The sequence below is a fragment of the Leguminivora glycinivorella genome, chromosome 19 (assembly GCF_023078275.1).
Source record: "Leguminivora glycinivorella isolate SPB_JAAS2020 chromosome 19, LegGlyc_1.1, whole genome shotgun sequence".
In the NCBI taxonomy this organism is placed as follows: domain Eukaryota; kingdom Metazoa; phylum Arthropoda; class Insecta; order Lepidoptera; family Tortricidae; genus Leguminivora; species Leguminivora glycinivorella.
Window position 1 is genome coordinate 14707602 of NC_062989.1, and position 21149 is coordinate 14728750.

The following is a 21149-nucleotide window of genomic DNA, read 5'->3' on the forward strand; positions in this document are numbered from 1 at the left end:
GACCCCAATCCCTATTCTTATCCCCGTCCCTATCTCTATCCTTACCCCGTCCCCGTCCCCGTCCCGTCCCGTCCCTGTCCCCGTCCCTCCCCTATCTCTATCCCCGTCCCCATCCCCTATTCCTATCCCTATCCCTATCCCTATTCCTATCCCTATCCCTATCCCTATCCCTATCCCTATCCCTATCCCTGTCCCCGTCCCTCCCCTATCTCTATCCCCGTCCCCATCCCCTATTCCTATCCCTATCCCTATCCCTATCCCTATCCCTATCCCTATCCCTATCCCTAACCTTATCCCGTTCCTGTCCCTGTCCCTGTCCCTGTCCTTGCCCCTGTCAAATTATCATGCTAGGAGGTGAACTTTGAAAAATCCTTTCTTAGTGCTCCTCTAAGGAACTTCAGTGTCAATTTGAAATCTCTTGAACCAGAAGTAAAGATAAAAACTAAACCTATACTTATGGCTATTTTGGATATTTTATCCCCATTGCACAACAACAGGGGAGAAAATTTCATTTCCACCTCATTAGATTTTAAAATCGTTGTATTTATCGTGATCAGCGACCCGATAAACCATAAAAACAATACCCATATTGTGTTTTTGACTTTACTCCCTTTGGACCCCTTTAGGGGTCAAATTTTCAAAAAACCTGAAACACGTATTTAGTCATATGTCTTTAGGAATCCTCCTGTGAAGTTTCGAATAAAATAGTCAAACTAATCTTGTTTCCCCATACAAACTTTGAACTCCCATTTCACCCTTTTAAGAGGTGAATTTTGAAAAATCCTTGGCGTAGAGGAGCACCTCTACGCCATATAAGGAACCTATGTGCCAAATTTGAAATCTCTAGGACCAGCGGTTTCGGCTGTGTGTTGATATATTATGTCAGTTAGTCAGTTTCTTCTTTTATATATTTTTTGATATTTAAACCCCATTGCACTACAACAGGGGAGAAGGTATTTCACTTCCGCCTCGTTAGATTTTAAAAACGTTGTTTTTATCGTGATCAGCGACCCAATAAACCGTAAAAACGATACCCATAATAGTTTTTTGACTTTATCACCCCCTTTTCACCCTTTTAGGGGTTAAATTTTCAAAAAACCTGAAACACGTCTTTAGTCATATGTTTTTAGGATCCCTCCTGTGAAGTTTCGAATAAAACAGTGAAACTAACATTGTTTCCCCATACAAACTTTGAACCCCCATTTGACCCCCTTAGGAGGCGAATTTTGAAAAATCCTTTCTTAATTCTCCTCTACACTATATAAGGAACCTACGTGCCAAATTTGACATCTCTAGGACCAGCGGTTTCGGCTGTGCGTTGATATGTCAGTCAGTCAATATCTTCTTTTATATATTTTTTTGATATTTAAACCCCATTGCACCACAACAGGGGAGAACCTTCCGCCTCGTTAGATTTTAAAAACGTTGTATTTATCGTGATCAGCGACCCGATAAACCATAAAAACGATACCCATATTGATTTTTTTGACTTTATCACCCCCTTTTCACCCTTTTAGGGGTTAAATTTTCAAAAAACCTGAAACACGTATTCAGTCATATGTCTTAAGGAATCTTCCTGTGAAGTTTCGAATAAAATAGTCAAACTAATCTTGTTTCCCCATACAAACTTTGAACTCCCATTTCACCCTTTTAAGAGGTGAATTTTGAAAAATCCTTGGCGTAGCGGAGCACCTCTACGCCATATAAGGAACCTATGTGCCAAATTTGAAATCTCTAGGACCAGCGGTTTCGGCTGTATGTTGATATATTATGTCAGTTAGTCAGTTTCTTCTTTTATATATTTTTTGATATTTAAACCCCATTGCACTACAACAGGGGAGAAGGTATTTCACTTCCGCCTCGTTAGATTTTAAAAACGTTGTATTTATCGTGATCAGCGACCCAATAAACCGTAAAAACGATACCCATAATAGTTTTTTGACTTTATCACCCCCTTTTCACCCTTTTAGGGGTTAAATTTTCAAAAAATCTGAAACACGTATTCAGTCATATGTCTTAAGGAATCTTCCTGTGAAGTTTCGAATAAAATAGTCAAACTAATCTTGTTTCCCCATACAAACGTTGAACCCCCATTTGACCCCCTTAGGAGGTGAATTTTGGAAAATCCTTTCTTAGTGCTCCTCTACACTATATAAGGAACCTACGTGCCAAATTTGAAATCTCTAGGACCAGCGGTTTCGGCTGTGCGTTGATATGTCAGTCAGTCAGTCAGCTTCTTCTTTTATATATTTAGATTCCTTTTTAGGGTTCCGTAGTCAACTAGGAACCCTTATAGTTTCGCCATGTCTGTCTGTCCGTCCGTCCGCGGATAATCTCAGTAACCATAAGCACTAGAAAGCTGAAATTTGGTACCAATATGTATATTAATCACGCCAACAAAGTGCAAAAATAAAAAATGGAAAAAAATGTTTTATTAGGGTAATAAGGGTCTACTAAGATCGTTTTTTGATAATATTAATATTTTCGGAAATAATCGCTCTTAAAGGAAAAACAAGTGCGTCCCCCCCCCCCCCCTCTAACTTTTGAACCATATGTTTAAAAAATATGAAAAAATCACAAAAGTAGAACTTTATAAAGACTTTCTAGGAAAATTGTTTTGAACTTGATAGGTTCAGTAGTTTTTGAGAAAAATACGGAAAACTACGGAACCCTACACTGAGCGTGGCCCGACACGCTCTTGGCCGGTTTTTTTTTTTGTCAAAATAAGAAATAGTGGTCTTTATCACAGAAATAAATATCCTACCTAGGATTATCGACTTCATAGGCAGGATCACTACCCACTAAGCCAAGCCGGTTGTCAAAAATTAATATAAATAATGTCATGAACCTTTGAACTTGTAAAAAATCATGAAAAGCGCGTTCGAAGAACCAAAAATGACATTCAAAATGTGAATTTAGTCGCAAATTATGTTTTGGCCGACTAGCCGACTAGTCGGCCGACTAATCGGCCACTCAAGCGCCGACTAGTCGGTAGTCGGCCTAGTCGGCCAAATCAATAGTCGGTACATCCCTAATCAATATCGAAAGGTTAAAAAAAACTAACAACTATTCTAAGTGTATAGGTATTGCATTCAAATAATTAATTGAAATACGGTTGTACTCACGTTATTATATCGCTATTGCTGCGACATGTTTCGGGCCAATTCGGAGACACAGCCGCGCTATCAGAACTCTACACAACAACTACAGCAGCAGACTGCTCTGCGCCCCCCTCCCCCGTCCTATCAGCGCGCGCGCAGCGGGCGGAGCGGCGAGCGGCGCGTTCAGTTTGCGGAGTCTAGCCGTCGCGTGAACTCCTATACGCCTGAAGAGGGGCCTCCGAATTGGCCCGAAACATGTCGCAGCAATAGCGATATAATAACGTGAGTACAACCGTATTTCAATTAATTATTTGAATATGTCTCACGGAAGTTTAACGTGTATAGGTATTGCATTGCTACAACGAACAAGTGATTCCTAATCAGGGTACGTAGCCGACTGGCACAAACGCTCACGAAACGAAACGCTCGTAGATATCTATCTCTATCGCTCTTGCGTGTTGGCGCGACAGAGCCAGACTACCTTTCGAGGCGTTTCGTTTTCGTTTCGCGTCGCAGAAATGCCATTCGGCTACGGCACATGTTATTACTTATTATGTACTTGTATACAGTATAACCCTTTAGATAACTACTCATAACTATTGATTGTAACCTTGTCTCCATCTTGAGTCACATGTATACAAATGTTTTCATTCTTATCTACACCTCTTAATCACTGTTGGCAGACATGTTATCATACAATTATAAGAACATCGCGGGGGATTCAGATAAAATAATGTAAATAATATGAACTAACAAAGACATATATTATGTAACTCCGTACAGACAGATAAAGCAAACGAAAAAAACGAACCCCAAAACCGTACAGAAAAAGGTACGGTGACCTAGATAGTAGATAGCAATACACCTTTGGGGGACGCTCGGCCAGACGGCGCTAATGTTAATATTTGACATTTTAATACATATCAAGCTAAGAATATGGGCCAAATTGTCAAAACTGAGGTTCAAAAGTTTTAAGCATGTGTCGATAGATGGCAGTCTATGCACTGTGATTACACATTTTACTTTGACAGTAACTCTCTATAATACTCGATCCTCTTTGGAACTAACAACAAATGATTGTTGGACTATATTTGCTTAGATTCGTAAGATATATAGATATATGCGAAAATATGTATCGAAAAAAATCGTCTCACAAAAATATATTAGGGTTAATCAACTTTTTCTTGCCTGTTATTGCCATGGTTACGGTCCCCTGAGTCACGCTGGTTTTATGCAAAATTATGCTACTGAAATTATGCAAGCACGCTTGTAGTTCATGTTTGTAGGAGGCAAATTAAGGAAAGGGCTTGTTAACACCAGAAAAATGCATGTTTGCATCGTTTAAGTAGCATAATTTTGCATAAAACCAGCGTGACTCAGGGGACCGTAACCATGGCAATAACAGGCAAGAAAAAGTTGATTCACCCATTACTACCACAGAACTTAATTTAGATAGAAGAAACAAATTCATATATTTGTATAGGGGCCGAGCGTGTCAAATTTTGTACTGAAGTTGATTCTTGCCGGTAATTTTAAATATGTCTCAGGCTCTTGATTGTTCATAATTTTTGTGTTGTTGCAATTGAATATCACGTAACGAGGCATTTTTTATGTTTTGGTTGACTTCAACTTACAAAAATTGACGCCCGAAAGCTGCAAGCTGCGAGTAAAGAAAGACGGACAACTCAGTGGATTTCACTGAGTTCATTTGACACGCTAAGTAGATACGTTAATTGCTTGATCTATGGTATATAATATGACATCTGTGATTACTACGCTATTACACCAGAGTCACCAGAATATGATGTTATGGGACATATTTTTGAGTAAGATGTGTACAGTCGACTACAAAGAGATGCATAGCTGGGCACCGTTAATCAAATAGTTAACTTCGATAATCGTTAATCCGTTACTTAAAAAGTTAACTTCGTTAATCGTTAAAGCGATACATTTCGGTAGATTTAACGGAAGTTAAAGTTAATCGATAATCCGTTAACACGTCATAAAAATAGGACTTCACTGTAGGTATTATGTATTTCTTTTTATTAAGTATCCACCAAAAACCATTAGGGATGTACCGACTAGTCGCCGACTAGTCGGGAAAGCCGACTATCCGGCCACATTTGTAGTCGGCGATTAGTCGGCGACTAGTCGGCAAAAAGGGCCGATTAGTCGGCACTTAATTAGTGATAGAAAAACAGTACAAAATTAAATTATTATCTGAAAATTATGGTTGTATTATGTAACTAAGTATTCGTAATTCCTTTTTAGGGTTCCGTAGTCAACTAGGAACCCTTATAGTTTCGCCATGTCTGTCTGTCCGTCCGTCCGCGGATAATCTCAGTAACCATAAGCACTAGAAAGCTGAAATTTGGTACCAATATGTATATTAATCACGCCAACAAAGTGCAAAAATAAAAAATGGAAAAAAATGTTTTATTAGGGTAATAAGGGTCTACTAAGATCGTTTTTTGATAATATTAATATTTTCGGAAATAATCGCTCTTAAAGGAAAAACAAGTGCGTCCCCCCCCCCCCTCTAACTTTTGAACCATATGTTTAAAAAATATGAAAAAAATCACAAAAGTAGAACTTTATAAAGACTTTCTAGGAAAATTGTTTTGAACTTGATAGGTTCAGTAGTTTTTGAGAAAAATACGGAAAACTACGGAACCCTACACTGAGCGTGGCCCGACACGCTCTTGGCCGGTTTTTTTTTTTGTCAAAATAAGAAATAGTGGTCTTTATCACAGAAATAAATATCCTACCTAGGATTATCGACTTCATAGGCAGGATCACTACCCACTAAGCCAAGCCGGTTGTCAAAAATTAATATAAATAATGTCATGAACCTTTGAACTTGTAAAAAATCATGAAAAGCGCGTTCGAAGAACCAAAAATGACATTCAAAATGTGAATTTAGTCGCAAATTATGTTTTGGCCGACTAGCCGACTAGTCGGCCGACTAATCGGCCACTCAAGCGCCGACTAGTCGGTAGTCGGCCTAGTCGGCCAAATCAATAGTCGGTACATCCCTAAAAACCATTAAAACCTGTGACGCCAATCGGTCGACCGAACCGAAATGTAATAATTACGGTCTCTTCGGGCTTTTACCGCCGTTGGTTGGCTAAATCCTAGGTTTTACTTCGGATTGGTAATTATTGGGTCATTCATGAGGTCGCGATCGTGGTGCGTCGGTTCTTCAGATTGAGATTTGAGATGACAACTCCATGCTGTGGGCCACGATAACTTGGTAGAAAATTTAAGGCCCGCGCCGGACTCTAACTCGATGCGTCGGTTGCGCGATTTGTCTGTCATGCCTGATGATTGCACCATATTCCCAGGTTAGTGATCGATCTAGCACGCCTAATAAGATTTAGAAGATCTCGAATAAGTGATCCAAAGTCGCCAATCGGTCTTTAGACTATTTATAACCGACGGATCTGCTTTTACCGATAAATCCTAGGTTTTGCCGTACTACGGGCTTTTACAGTAGCAGTAAGAACGTGGTTTTCGCGGCGCAGCGAGCCGCTTGGAATGCTGGATTAACGATTAACGGACTCGATGAAATTTAACGGAAGTTAACGAATCCGTTAACATTTTTTAAAGTTAACTTAAAAGTTAATCCGTTAATCGAAATGTTAACTTCGTTAATTAACGATTAACGGATTAACGAGTTAATGCCCAGCTATGAAGAGATGTATCCATCCAGTATCCACTTTTTCACCTTATTATAATGCAATAAGGTGAAAAAGTGCATACATCTCTTTGTAGCCGACTGTACACCCATATTTCTACACTTGACTGTATGTCAGTTTCTATTGGACGAAATAGATTGTCATTTATCTTGTCAAACTTAAACGGATCGTGTATAAAGAGAATTACTGTTAAAGTAAAAACGTTTAGTCACAGTGCATAGACTGCCAGTACTGCCTACACAGGATTAAAACTTTTGAACCTTTGTTACAAAAATTTGGCCCATATTGTTAACTTGATATGTGTTGACAAATATTTATTATAAGTGCCATCTAGCCGAGAATCAACTAAAGTTGTAGCGCCATCTACAGGACCGTACATATTTCTTGATAGTTCCGAGATACGTTTAGACCTGTGCGTAAAACTTAAACAAAATATCTGTAATCTTTCATCGGCCAAATTCACAATATTCTCTGGATACTCACTCTAGTATCCAAGCTTGACTCTTGCCTTTAGCCTCAGACTTAGCTTTAGGCCTCTCTTCTACGATGTAAGCTCCATCCTAGACCTGGGGCCCATTTCTCAAAACTGAAAGTAACAAGTTAAAAACGGAAGTCTCTTTTCAACTTGTCATATTAGACAGTGACCCGCTTGTAACTTGTAACTTTCAGCTTTGAGAAATGGGCCCCCGTAAAACTTAAACAAATAAGTACCTGTAATCTTTCTAGAAGCAGAAACATCACAAGCCACGATATTCTCTGGATACTCTAGTATCCAAGCTTGACTTGCCTTTAGCCTCAGACTTGGCTTTAGGCCTCTCTTCTACGATGTAAGCTTCATCCTAGACCTGTGCGTAAAACTTAAACAAATACCTGTAATCTTCCTAGAAGCAGAAACATCAGCCAAGTCCACAATATTCTCAGGATCATCTTGTATCCAAGCTTGGCTCTTCTTCCCTTTGGCTTTCGACTTGGCTTTAGGCCGCTCGTCTTCTTCCATGAGTTCCATTTCAGAGTCAGAGTCTTTGAGGATGTCTTCGAGGGTCTTGGATGTGCCACGGATCTCGTCAAGGTCATTTTCGGAGTCACCTTGGTCCCTGTAGGAGCAAATTACGTTATTTACAAAAAATCCCTATACTTATCATCGTATATTATACAGTAAACAGGAGCATTAAGAGTTTTGAATGATTTACGGTTATTTTCAGACTTATATTGACCGGTATATAGACCGTGATTATATTTTAGATTTTTGTTGAGCTCCCGATATTTCGACGCAGACACATCATGATCACGGAAAACACGGGATCAGTTTTCAGTTTTCCGAGATCATGATGCATGCGACTGCGTCGAAATATCGAGAGCTCGACAAAGATCAAAAAGGTAATCACGGCACACCTCGGACACTGGCAATCAAATATGTGAAAGAGGCGCGTTCTTAGCACACAGTCTAAGCTCGTGTAGGTGAACGCGTCCTATGCTTGTATGAGTGAAATATGACAGGTCGACTGTTGCGTTTTTGATAGGCAGTAACTGTGAGGTAGCCGATAAGTGGTGGGCGGCACCTTCAGCGGGCAGCGGGAGCACAGTATAATAAGGAGTACTATCGTACAGTATGGCCACTCCCGCTCCCCGCTGAAAGTGCCGCCCACCCCCTCTCGGTTATCTCACAGTTACCGCCTGTCAAAAACGCGAACAGTAGACCTGTAATATTTCACTCATACCACAGAACACCCCACTAGAAGCCAAATGCAAGCGATATTGTTCGAGACGCAAATCACCAATCCTTGCGGGGTGAGGCGGGCGCGCACGGTGCTGCCATTGGTCGTTTCAAATAATGGCGCGCCTTTATGATTAGCAGTAGGGATGGGAATGGGACATGTCTATTATAGACAATGGTACCGGTACCAGTACTGTGGTGAATTTGTTTTGCAACAAATTATAATATTATAATTAAATTATAATAAGGCCTAGTTACCCTTTGGGTTGGAAGGTCAGATGGCAGTCGCTTTCATAAAACTAGTGCCTACGCCAAATCTTGGTAGTAGTTTCCAAAGCGGATACCAAGCTCCCATGAGCCGTGGCGAATGCCGATGCCGGGATAACGCAAGGAGGATGATAATTGTGATAGCATTTCAATAAAAATCATTCTAGTAACTAATAACTAAACTGTGCATTTTTACTTACGTTTACTAAGTTAAATAACCAACTAAATATTCTAAACTAATCAATGAACTAAATACCACTACAGACTCTACAGATTTTAGATAATTATTCACTATTACAAATCTGCTTTCTTTTATATTTCATAAAATGGTAGCACATGGTACGAACGGCAGTACGAAGTTCCCGCAACAGACATAAACTAACATGGCCCCATGCCTAGTCGTTTACGTGAAAGGGATAGCATATCACATTGTTAACTCGGTAAAGAGGGATGGACGCGCCTCGGCGCCGCTCAGCACAACCATATTGACCAGTATAAATGAACTCCGCGGACAATAAACAATATTCAACAAAATAATTAATTTGACTTAACTGTGGAATGTTGTTCCATCTTTTTTACATGTAGAAGTGTTAGAAGACTTGCCACACCACTTTATGCTGTAAGAGACCATTGTTTGCAACCAAAATTGATTATTTAAGATTTTTTCCCGAGCGGACACGGACACTGTTAGCGGGTCGTATACTTGGGCGCTACTGATCGGTGTCGCACGCGTTCAAACTTTTATAAACCTGATTTGTCGTATGCTTGGTGACCGCGAGTCGCCCTGTAAGGGCCATCTTGTTGTATTGATCTGTGACTCATACAAACAGGGTACGTGTTCACCTACACGAGCTTAGAATGCGTGTTAAGAACCCGCCTCTTTCATATATTTGATCGCCACTGTTCGGGGTGTGGCGGGAGTGACCATACTGTACGATAGTACTCTTTATTATACTGTGATCACAGTCTATATCCCGGTCAACATCTAACAGAAGCATTAGCGTAAATATACAGTTTGACTCGGGGCAATTTGCTGTTGTATGGCTGTGTGTTCTCATCTATAAGTATCTCAGTTCACAAAATCTGGTGAATTTGTATCTAAATAGTATTTGTACCTACATTACGATGTGTACTCTTTTTCAATGCAATTAAAATACAAGTTTCAAAAACAACCAAAGTAGAATTTATTTTGTCTCAAAATGTTTTCAAGCAAATGAACAACTAAATTCAAGCTATACTATTGTATTAAAAGCGGACACATATAAAAACCTATATGTATAATTATCGAACGGAGAAATTCGCCTTGATGTATAGACTACGAATTTTAAGGTTAAAGTACTGGAAACGCCTGGAAAAGCTGGTCCATGGAACATCTCATGAAAGGTGATCTCCCACTGTCACTCAAACGGAGACTCATGGACATGTGCATACTTCCAATTCTCACTTACGGTGCCCAAACTTGGTCTTTGACGGCGAGTCAGAGTCGGGGTTTGTCAGCGAGCTATGGAGCGCAGCATATTAGGTATAAAGTTAACGGATCGTATCCGGAACACCACGCTGCGCTTCAAAACAAAAATAGTCGACATAGCTCGAAAAGCGGCTAAGCTGAAGTGGGACTGGGCTGGTCATGTCTGCCGAATCCCGAATGAGCCAAGATGGTATCAGAATGACAGCCTAGGCCAAAACGGGGACCCGGCACACCACGTACGCGATGGTGGAACGAGCTAGACTCCTTTTTGGAAGAATGGCCAAGGATTGCTCAACACAGCGAAGGTTGGAAAAAGCTGGGGGAGGCCTTTGCCCATCAGTGGGACATGACAGGATCTCAATAATCTCGTTTTCAAACGACTGCTCCGCAAGCATCTTCTGACAGAAGAATTCAAATAATGTTCACCATCATGTATATGTAATTATACACCGTGTTTCACTTAACACTAAAAACCTGAAAACCGTTTGTTCAGAATCGAGAGTAGAATCGATTGAGCTATATCTTGATGGGGGTAATATTTTTTGTTTTAATTTGTATTATTAGTTATTGTTTACGTGCCCATTCTACAAATTCGTAATACAACATTGTGCATTGTGCATATCATATTGCTAGAGGTTGTATACCTTTTTCAGTATTTAGGGGTATTAATACTGGCTGGTTACTTGGACGATTATTTTTTCCGCTACGAGTTTCACGTGGTGCGTCACTTTAATTTTAAAGTTTATCATAAGTCATAACAAATTGAACTCTTACCTAATTACAACCTTGTCATTTTAGTTAGGTTTAAATTTGCTTACTGCGTCACCTGTCCAATTTGAAGTTTACAGTGACACAGTTTAACGTGCTTTACAGTGACATAGCTGTCTATTGGTAAACCTTATGTCGTTGCAGTAACGTACACAATTAATCAGTTTTAAGGTTTACGATGGTAGCTAGCAATTATTTTATTGAGTGTAGAGTTAAAAGTCGAGTAGAGCTGCACAGAAAATTAAATATTCAATTTAAAAAAATAATAATCATCAAATTAAAAAATGAATATTCTAGATACGTTTAAAAAAATAAAAATCAGTTGGGGTGTCTGAGGTTTTGAGTGATACCGGAAACACGGTGTATATATTAGTCTATCTTTATATAAATTTATATAAGTATTAGTATTCAACCTGACTTTAGTAAATTTATGTTTGATGTCACGATTATATTTGTCCCTGTTAGCTATTATTTCTCCTGCGCCAACATATATGTCTCTGTTTAACCCAATGGTTGACTGGTAGAGAATGCCTTTTGGCAATAAGTCCGCCATTTGTACATGTTTCTTTAGTTGTGCAATAAAGTTTAAATAAATAAAATAATAATAATGATGTACTTACTTCTGACTATCCTTAACCCTCTTCTTCCTATTATCCAGCTTCCTCAAATTCCTCAGCCGTCTGAACATAACCTCATCTTCCTGCGGTATAAGCTTCTCCACAGTATCAGCACCATATTTCCTGATCATCCTGGTTAAGAAGTACCCTATTTCTAGCCGGGAATGCCGCTTGCAATCTTCGGGCATGCAGGAGAGGGTTTTGATGATGAGGGGCAGAGAACCGGCTAGGACGTCGGTTGGCAGGACTTTGGTGTATACCTGTTGGAAAAATTATAATATATCCATTTTTTGCCCGCGGCTTCGATCAAAAAATTGCGAATTGCTCCATACAAAATCCCCCCCCCCCATTTTAGGGAAGTTGCGGGGTTAGAAAGAGAGAAAAAGCAGCCTATGTCACTCTCCATCCCTTCAAATATTTCCTCTTAAAAAATCAAGTCAATTCGTCGCTCCATTTTGCCATGAAAGACGGTTATAATATTAGTATGGATCTATACCTTACTATAATCAAATGAAGTGTTACAATTAGTTCTATAAGTAACTATCAACATTTTGATGAATAAATACATTATAAATCATTTTGGCTACAAATGCCTAAAATAAAAAGTATACCGGAGATGTCAAAGAAGGAGTAATAGAGGCAATAATTGCGGAACTATAGACATTATCAGACAGAGTCAAATCAGACCGATCCCACTTCTCAAGACAGCCACATATGTATTTCGCAAATCCTTAAAGGGATAAGTTCGCCTTTGTACTGTCTATCCTGTGTCATATTTGTGTTTTGTGTTTTGTACAATAAAGAGTTTATACATACATACATACATCCCACTTCTGATGTCAACCCCTATTGTGAGAGACTCAATGTAACATAAATATATATTATATGACATTCTTACAGATTGACTGAGTGCCACGTATTTGAGTAAAAAAACTAATCTTCTAGAAACAGATAAATGCAGCAACGACCTCACATCAATTCTTCCGAGAGATTAAATAAAGCATAAGTGAGGGCTTTAACGGTGACACTCCATGACTCCATGCATCTAGTTAAATCCATCATCATGAAATAGTGAAAGACACGCTGCAATATGTTTTAGTGAAAAAAGTTGGTAAAAAATAAAAAAACTAACCTTCAAAAAACTCAGAGCAGCGGCGGCAACTTCCCGATTTCCTGACATAATCTGAGCTGCCGCTGTCTCCAATAACTCTTGCACCATTTCCAAAGACATGTCTTCTGATAGGTGGAATAGGGCTGACGCGAGGGCCCGAAGAGTGGCGCTGACGATGCGGGGTAGAGGGGCGGTGAGGCCAGAGAGAATTAGGTCTAGGAATCTGCGCATTCCTGTGAATAAAAATGTAGATTGGTAAAATAGTAGACATAAGGTGTGAAAATAATACCTGTTTACAAATAACAAAATGATGACATTGCTTTTGTTTGAAACGATATTTTTCAATACCTTTTCTTCCTTCCTTCCTTCCTTAAAACTGACTGACTGAAAAACGTCATATGATAATACGTGCTAAAATTTGTAACTCGTGTCGATTTAAAGTTTATCGCCACTTGTATAATACTGTACTATTCTGTGAGACCTGCCATTTACTTACATAGCAACTGAAGTAAATCCCATCGAAAAAAAAAATGGTAACCTCCAACTTTTTGTTTAATAATTGAGCATTTCTTTTTTTTTGCCACTTTTATGAAATGTGATATTTTTGAAAAAAATTATGCTATTTCTACTCAGAATCACTAGCTTTTTCAATCCTAGTAGTTAAAAAAATTGTCCCATACGATTTTTTCTTATTTTGTTACCATTTTCCGTACATGTTGTGTAGGGTAACAAAAGAGGAAAGTAAAAAAAGTGTATGGAAATTCTGGGACACTTTTTGTCTCCCAGTTAGATTTGATTCTGAGTACAATTGACCTAAAATTCCCTAAAAAAAAAAGCTCAATTGCATGTTTTTTTTTACTTACACCTTGTAACGTTTTATACATAAATGCAATTTTATTATATTATTGAGCCTGTGTGGTGACGGGTTAAGAATTTCACCACCCCCTTTCTTCCCGTGGGTGTCGTAGAAGGCGACTATGGAATTTGGGTTAAATTGTGGCATAGGCGAGAGGCTGGCAACCTGTCACTGCAATGCCACGGTTTCGTTTTCTTTCAACCCCTTATTTTGCCAAGAGTGGCACTGAAGCTTTAGTAGTTTCATGTGCTCTGCCTACCCCTTTACGGGATACAGGCGTGATTGTATGTATGTATTATATTTTAAATAAACTAACCTCCTTCCTGTGTCTTCAGCGTATCTCCGATACAATTGATGAGGTTGAAAGCACACTGTCGGCACTTCGAGTTGATGTCCCTCGTGCAAATGACGGATTCGGCCACGGCGCTCTTTAATAGCTTGCTCTCTGCCGTCAGACCGGGGGATGAGTTGATAAGGTGCTCTATGCATCTAAGGGGAGAGTTAAAAATTATAAAAAGCCAAAGTAAAGAAGAAATTATAACAAAATTATTAAATTACTAACTTCGCTCACGTTAAATTCTAAAATTGCGGTATGCTCCGTACCAACTGTCACCCCCATTTTTAGGGAAGTGGGGGGTTAGTAAAACACAAAAAGTAGCCTATGTCACTCTCCATCCCTTCAAATATCTTCACTTAAAAATCATGTCAATTCGGCGCTCCGTTTTGCCGTGAAAGACGGACAAACAAACAGACACACACTTTGCCATTTATAATATTAGTATGGATAACATAGAAAACGTCCATGACTCAGGAACAAATATCTGTGCTCATCACTCAAATAAACGCCCTTACCGGGATTCGAACCCGGAACCGCGGCTCAGCAGACAGGGTCACTACCAACCACGCGAGACCGGTCGTCGTTATGTTTCTGTATTATTGCATTTATGGGGGTGACTCTGGTTTTCAAAAGATGTTACTATGTGACAAATAGGCAGCAATGTAGTTAGCCCCAAAACATCTATGTTTTATATTTTACTTACATATCTCTACATAACCTAACCACAAAATTAAAATTTTGAAAAAACCCCCGACTGCGACATAGTAGACCGATTTTCATGAAACATGGCTAAGAACACTCCCGACTAACTCAGCTTTCAGACAAAAAAAAACTAAATCTAAATCGGTTCATCCGTTCGGGAGCTACATTGCCACAGACAAACAGACAGACAGACAGACAGACACGTCAAACTTATAACACCCCGTCGTTTTTGCGTCGGTGGTTAAAACCTTACCTTAATCTAGCCGCCTTACTGCTATCCGCGACCTTACTCAACGAATTCATCAGCAATTTCCTTATCTTCTTACTATTACTCTTCAAAAACTCCTTACAGCTCTCATTTTCACTCTTAAATATCTCTTCAAGAATCCTATAAGCTTTCTTATGCTCCATTTCTACTAATTTAACTTTCTCTTTATATTTTAATGTCGGTTTTTCGTCTTCGTCCATGGATTGGACTTCCGTCTTTTGTTTTTTAGCTTTTTTCTGTTTTTTAGGATTTTCTAGTACTGTTTCGCATAGTGGGTATACCTGAAAACAATTAGTTATTGATTTATTGTTGAAAGTTGTATATTGCCAACGACAGTTAAGTCGTGACGGCTTGAAGATTGGAGTTTGCAATATTCTTACGCCACGAGTTACCCATAATGTTTTTCATCACACTTGCAAAATAAAAAATATATAAAAAGATAAAAAAAATAGTACTTACTAGAGAAAAATCATTCTCCCTAGGGAGTTATGCAAATTCTAGTACCATCCATACTAATATTATAAATGGGAAAGTGTGTGTGTCTGTTTGTTTGTCCGTCCTTCACGGTAAAACGGAGCGACGAATTGTCGTGATTTTTTTATGTGAGATAGTTGAAGGGATGGAGAGTGACATAGGCTACTTTTTGTCTCTTTCTAACGCGAGTGAAGCCGCGGGCAAAAGCTAGTACTATATAAATCTCATAACTTCCTAGGCAAAATGATTTTTCTATAACTCCCGCTCCGCCTGCGTGTAACAGCATATTTAGTGTGCGAGTGTGATGAAAAATATTTTTATATGACAATATAATGAGTAATGACTGTGACCTTACCCATTTGTCGAACAGCGTAGCTATCTGCCCGCTGTTCTGGTACAAGACGAGTAAGCGAACAATGTCGAGTATGGACTCCCGTTGGGAGTGGTTGTCTTTCGAGGTCTCTAGTTGCTGGAGAGCGTTTTTGAAGAGCTCCTCGCGGAGGGCTTGGTCGCTTATTGTTAGGTACACCTGAAATAAATATAGAGTTCACAAAACATAATTATTAGCACCAAAGAAAGAGTAAAAGTAACATAGAGAAAATTCTCAAGAGGTTAGAAAGAATGAACTTGAAAAATATGGTAGTAACAATAAAAATCATATATAAACATTTTTTTTTCCTTTCATTTTATTGTATTTACTAATTTAAAAAAAGAGTTTTTCAGTAAAAAAAAGATTATGTATCATAATTTGTTATTCAGGTGACGACTTGACAAACAGTTTTATCAAATCAAATCGTAACTTTAACGACATCAAAACACGAACCACAGCGCGAATCTTAGATAATGAAACGAACTAAGTATGTTTATTATGTAGCATTTTTAGCAAGCAATAATGCAGAACTAAAGATTTCTAAATTAAAGAAAAAATTTACACCCTCTACGCTACGGTCGTCTGACGATTGGATGACGATGTTCTAAAAGAACTAAGTTTTAAGTCCAGCCCGGGGCACGATGTTTTCCTTGAATTTATAATATTTATATATTAATAAATAAAATAAATAAATGTTGGGGACACCTTACACAAATCAACTTAGCCCCAAACTAAGCAAAGCTTGTATTATGAGTGCTACGCGACGATATACATACTTAAATAGATAAAAACATACTTATATACATAGAAAACAGCCATGACTCAGGAACACATATATGTGCTCATCACTCAAATAAATGCCCTTACCGGGATTCGAACCCAGGACCGCGTTTTTAATATAAACATATAGATTTTTCCTTTTTTATTGTGAAACGTACCACTTTATAAACGCAGACATCAATCGCAATGAAACAATTAACAGTGATCGACTCTGGCCAACGTGGGACACGAACCCACATCCTTGGATTGCCAGTCCAATGCGTTACCAATTGCGCCAGCGGACCATCCGTCCATGACTGCGAATTTAAACATTGCGACTGTGATGCACGACTACCGTCGATCACTGTTGATTTTTTCATTGCGATTGATGTGTGCATTTATAATTTGCGATTTAATTTAGATATTTATATTATAAAGTACCTATTGTTTTTTAAAAAACTTACTTGTATAGTCTCCAAAGCCGCCAACCTCTGCCCCTCCGCCATACTCCCCTTAGCCGGCGACATATAAATATTCAACAAAATCGGCAAATAATTCTTAGCGAACCTCCCCAACTCCGTCTTATCATCGTCGTTATCAGCATTCGCTATCAACTTCCTCAGCCCTTGCATCACTGGCAACCTGAACTCAGGGTTATCCTTCAAAACATTACCTAGAACCCTAGCCATGACTTTAAAAGAATCTTTCACATCTTTAGGGCTGTTGCAGAAACTAGGTAGTAACGACCAGAATTGATTGCAAAGTAGATCGAACGTATGTGAAAGCGCTATATTGTTTTCTGTAACGCATTCTCTAGCGCGTTTACGACAGAATGTAGCCATTTCTAAAACTTCTGTAGCGAAGAATTTCAAGTTTGAGTGTGATATTTTTTCTTTTAAAACTGGTAGTAACCAGCTTCGATCTAAGTTAATATTCTCTGGTCCGTTTCTTAGCGGTATGTGTGTTAGGACGAACTCCGGGCCGAGAGATTTGACGGCGCAGCCTGTGGCATGTTCCACTTCTCTGTCGTTGTGGAAATTGTGGGACTCGCGCCGTTCGTTAAGCTTTTTAAGGAGGGGTCCTAGGATGTAGATTACGTTTTCGTTTCCGATCTGTAAAGAAACACAATATCTTAATCCAAGCTCTCTTTCATTCTAAACCTGCAACGGTCGTGTACAATAAATTGATTTTTTCAGTACAGATGGTGATTTTTGCCCGCACTAGTGCGCAAAGTGGTTAATTTTTTGTCAGGTGAAACTTAAGCCGTGACTGAAAAACGTCGTACGATACACGTGCAAAAAGGAAATTCGTAACTCGTGTCAATTTAAAACGCTCCCTTCTGAAGTGTATTTTTACAAACGTAGAAGCTAAATTTGACCCACTGCCCGGTTTCCGATTGAGCTGAAATTTGGCACAGATATGTAAATCACGTGACAATGCAATATTATGGTATCATGGAGCTGATCCGATGATGGAACAGAAAGGTGGTCATAGGCACTCTGTTATGAAACGTCATATCCCCATCGAGTAAGGGGTATTTAAAAACGTCTCGGAGAGCAGTAGATGACTGTTGAAAGAAAGGTACAGTCGGCGATAAAATCTTGTGCCAAAAATGTCATTTTTGCAAAAACAAAACTTATTTCCCATTCATTCCGAACTTCCTCTTTTTCACACTTGTATCGTAAATATGGGAACCTTTCATTTCCTTTGCTTTGGACTCTTTGGACTGAGCAATATTAAACTTATTTTCTTTTGGTGGAAAATAAAAGGTTCATCTAAGGCTATTCATGTTCAACCTGCACTGTTAAAACGGTCAGCATTTACAAAGAAATATTGATGAAATGATAATGATGCATTAAGTATTATAAATTAAACATAAAATAATCCAATATATTCAATAGATATTTCACTCGACTAGACCTTGTTTTATTTTATTTTAATGGGACCACAAACTGTCATATCCAAATCTACATAATAACCGTTATTAGCACCAACCTAAAATCCACACAGACGACATAAATAAATAAATAAATATTGGGGACACCTTACACAGATCAACTTAGCCCCAAACTAAGCAAAGCTTGTACTATGGGTGCTAAGCGAAGATATACATACTTAAATAGATAAATACATACTTACATACCTACATAGAAAACATACATGACTCAGGAACAAATATCTATGCTCATCACACAAATAAATGCCCTTCCGGGATTCGAACCCAGGACCGCGGCTTAGCAGGCAGGGTCACTACCGACTGAGCCAGACCGGTCGTCAATATAGAATAGAATAGAATAGAAATCGTTTATTCGTGGTAAATTACAATAATATTAAAAATACAAACATTTAATTATTAGAACATAATATAAAAATTATCGTTTACCACGAAATGGTCCCGCCTCAGCATAATGCTAGTCAGCGCTGGTCTTCCGGCGACACCATTTGTGGGCCACGGACGCAAACGTGCAACACGGCCTTAAATATAAATATAAAATAACTAAAAAGCGAAGAAAAGGAAAGCAAATACATTATAACTCACCTCAAAACAGACAGCAATAGTCATGATAACATGTTTGATAGCCTGATTGAACGGGTTGTCCAGCCCAGTGCCAATGGTCTTGAAGATGTTTTCCACGTGAGGCTTGTATTTGATGAACAACTCGGATTCCACAGCCGGCTTTACGCAGTCATGGAGAATCGCCTGTAGATTAAATTAGAGGTTACAAAATAATATTTGAGTTTTTCGTACTACGCGTAGGCGTATTTTAAAAGAATCAAGAGCTACACGGGCTTATTCCACCGTCCCCATTCTACCATCGGACTCTTTGACACACGGCCGGTTTCCATCCTTTCTTGGTAATTCTGCGTTATCGCACGAAGCGCTTTGCTTCTTCTTTTCTCATGCGCACTGCCAAGGAGTGGAATTCCTTGCCGGCGGCTATATTTCCGAGCTCATATAACCCGGCAACCTTCAAATCAAGGGTGAACAGGCATCTTCTGGGCGAGCTCACTCCATCGTAGGCCACGTCTTTGCCTTTGGCTAGTCTGTGGCCAAGAGTAAGCCCATTTATAAAATAAAATAAAAATTGTAAGGCAAGCAACAGGTTAGTTAAAAAAAACATTTAATGATTCATCTCAACCTTCCCTGAATATTCGAAAAAATTAATGAATTCTTTACGACGCTGACAGAAAATTGTTTCAAGATAGATAGATAGATAGATATACGTTTATTTGTTTGTCACAATACACACAGAATACACAAAAGAAATAAGTTACAAAAAAGAATTAGAATACATAATAAGCAAATTGGAAAACAGGAAATTACACAGATTTTTACCATAGCGTACTATGATACTGTGCGCGTCGCAACAAGACAAAAGGGTTACGGCTCAGTATTACGCTACGCCCTGAGGCAGCAGCACTGATATTCTGCCGGAACCGGATCAGATCACGATAACACATAATTGATTGAATAAGAAATATTGTAAAGAGATGAAATTATATACCTAAAATATCTATAAATAATTGCCTATGAAACGAGTGAGATGAATGCTATGATGAAAAGAAATGTGTGTTTGATCTGTTAGATCGATAGATAGTAAAATAATTGCTACAGCTAGAGCTAAACCTGAAGCTAAATCCGGTAATCTGCAACCAGGTAGCCATAAGGGATACCCAAACTTTGTTTTTCTAAAAGATATTTTTTAAAATGACGTTTAAAAGTAAATTTAGTTTTAATTTGACGAATCGGGGCGGGATATTGTTCCAGCACCTGGTTGCGAGATACCGGAAACAGCCTGTAAAAGCAACAGTTTTGTGAGGGTGAGCTTCTAGGAGACATCGCCTGGTAGACCGTGTACCATGTCGTTCATGGAAAGAGGATATGCGTATTTTAGAGAATAAGTAATGGGGCTTTTTGTCATTCAAAACGCCAAATAAGAGACTAGCTAGATGTAAGTGCCTCCGTGAGGACATGTTTAATATGGATGCTTTGTTAAGGTATGGTGTAATGTGTGTTCTCGGTGGTATTGAGCTACAAAAACGGAAACAGGCATTTTGGACTCTTTGGATAAGACGACGAGTTTTTTCCAATAGTCGTGGCCCGTACACAATGTCTGCATAATTTAACTTAGAGAGTACCAGCGATTCGCACAACAACTTACGAATTTCCTCATTTAAGAGGTATCGTACTTGGTATAAGACCTTAAGACGAAAAAAACACGACTTCACTAATTCTCCTATATGCTTCTCAAACCTCAGCTGGTTGTCAATGACTAATCCCAAGTTTCTAGCCTCGTCTACGCGTTCGATCAGTGAACCCCTTATAAAAATTTTAGGTTCATTACATAAAATCCTAGAGAGTTGTACTTTGGATCCGAGTATCATAAACTTTGATTTAAGTGGGTTCAACAGTAATCCGTTATTATCTGCCCAAGTGGAGATATTTTCCAGGTCTGTACTTATTTTTTGTAGCGCCTCATCGAACTGACTTGGACGGGCTGCATAATATAGTTGAACGTCATCTGCGTATAGGTGATAATTGCAGTTTTTGATGCTTTTGGTGATATCAGCAGCGTATATAATATACAGTAAAGGGCCGAGTATAGAGCCTTGAGGCACTCCTCGGGTTAGGTTTCTA

The 21149-nt window shown here is 38.9% G+C and overlaps 1 protein-coding gene across 1 annotated transcript in view; it reads right to left on the bottom strand.

Moving 5' to 3' along the window:
- Positions 1–21149, bottom strand: part of LOC125236782 (RRP12-like protein) — a 39894-nt gene that overhangs the window by 6204 nt on the left and 12541 nt on the right. The window contains exons 11-18 of the mRNA XM_048143707.1: positions 19050–19211; positions 16975–17622; positions 15737–15910; positions 14893–15188; positions 13917–14089; positions 12766–12977; positions 11637–11893; positions 7670–7893 (exon numbers count right to left, since the gene is read on the bottom strand). Coding sequence (XP_047999664.1) covers positions 7670–7893; positions 11637–11893; positions 12766–12977; positions 13917–14089; positions 14893–15188; positions 15737–15910; positions 16975–17622; positions 19050–19211 — 2146 coding nt within the window. The remainder of the gene's footprint in view (positions 1–7669; positions 7894–11636; positions 11894–12765; positions 12978–13916; positions 14090–14892; positions 15189–15736; positions 15911–16974; positions 17623–19049; positions 19212–21149) is intronic.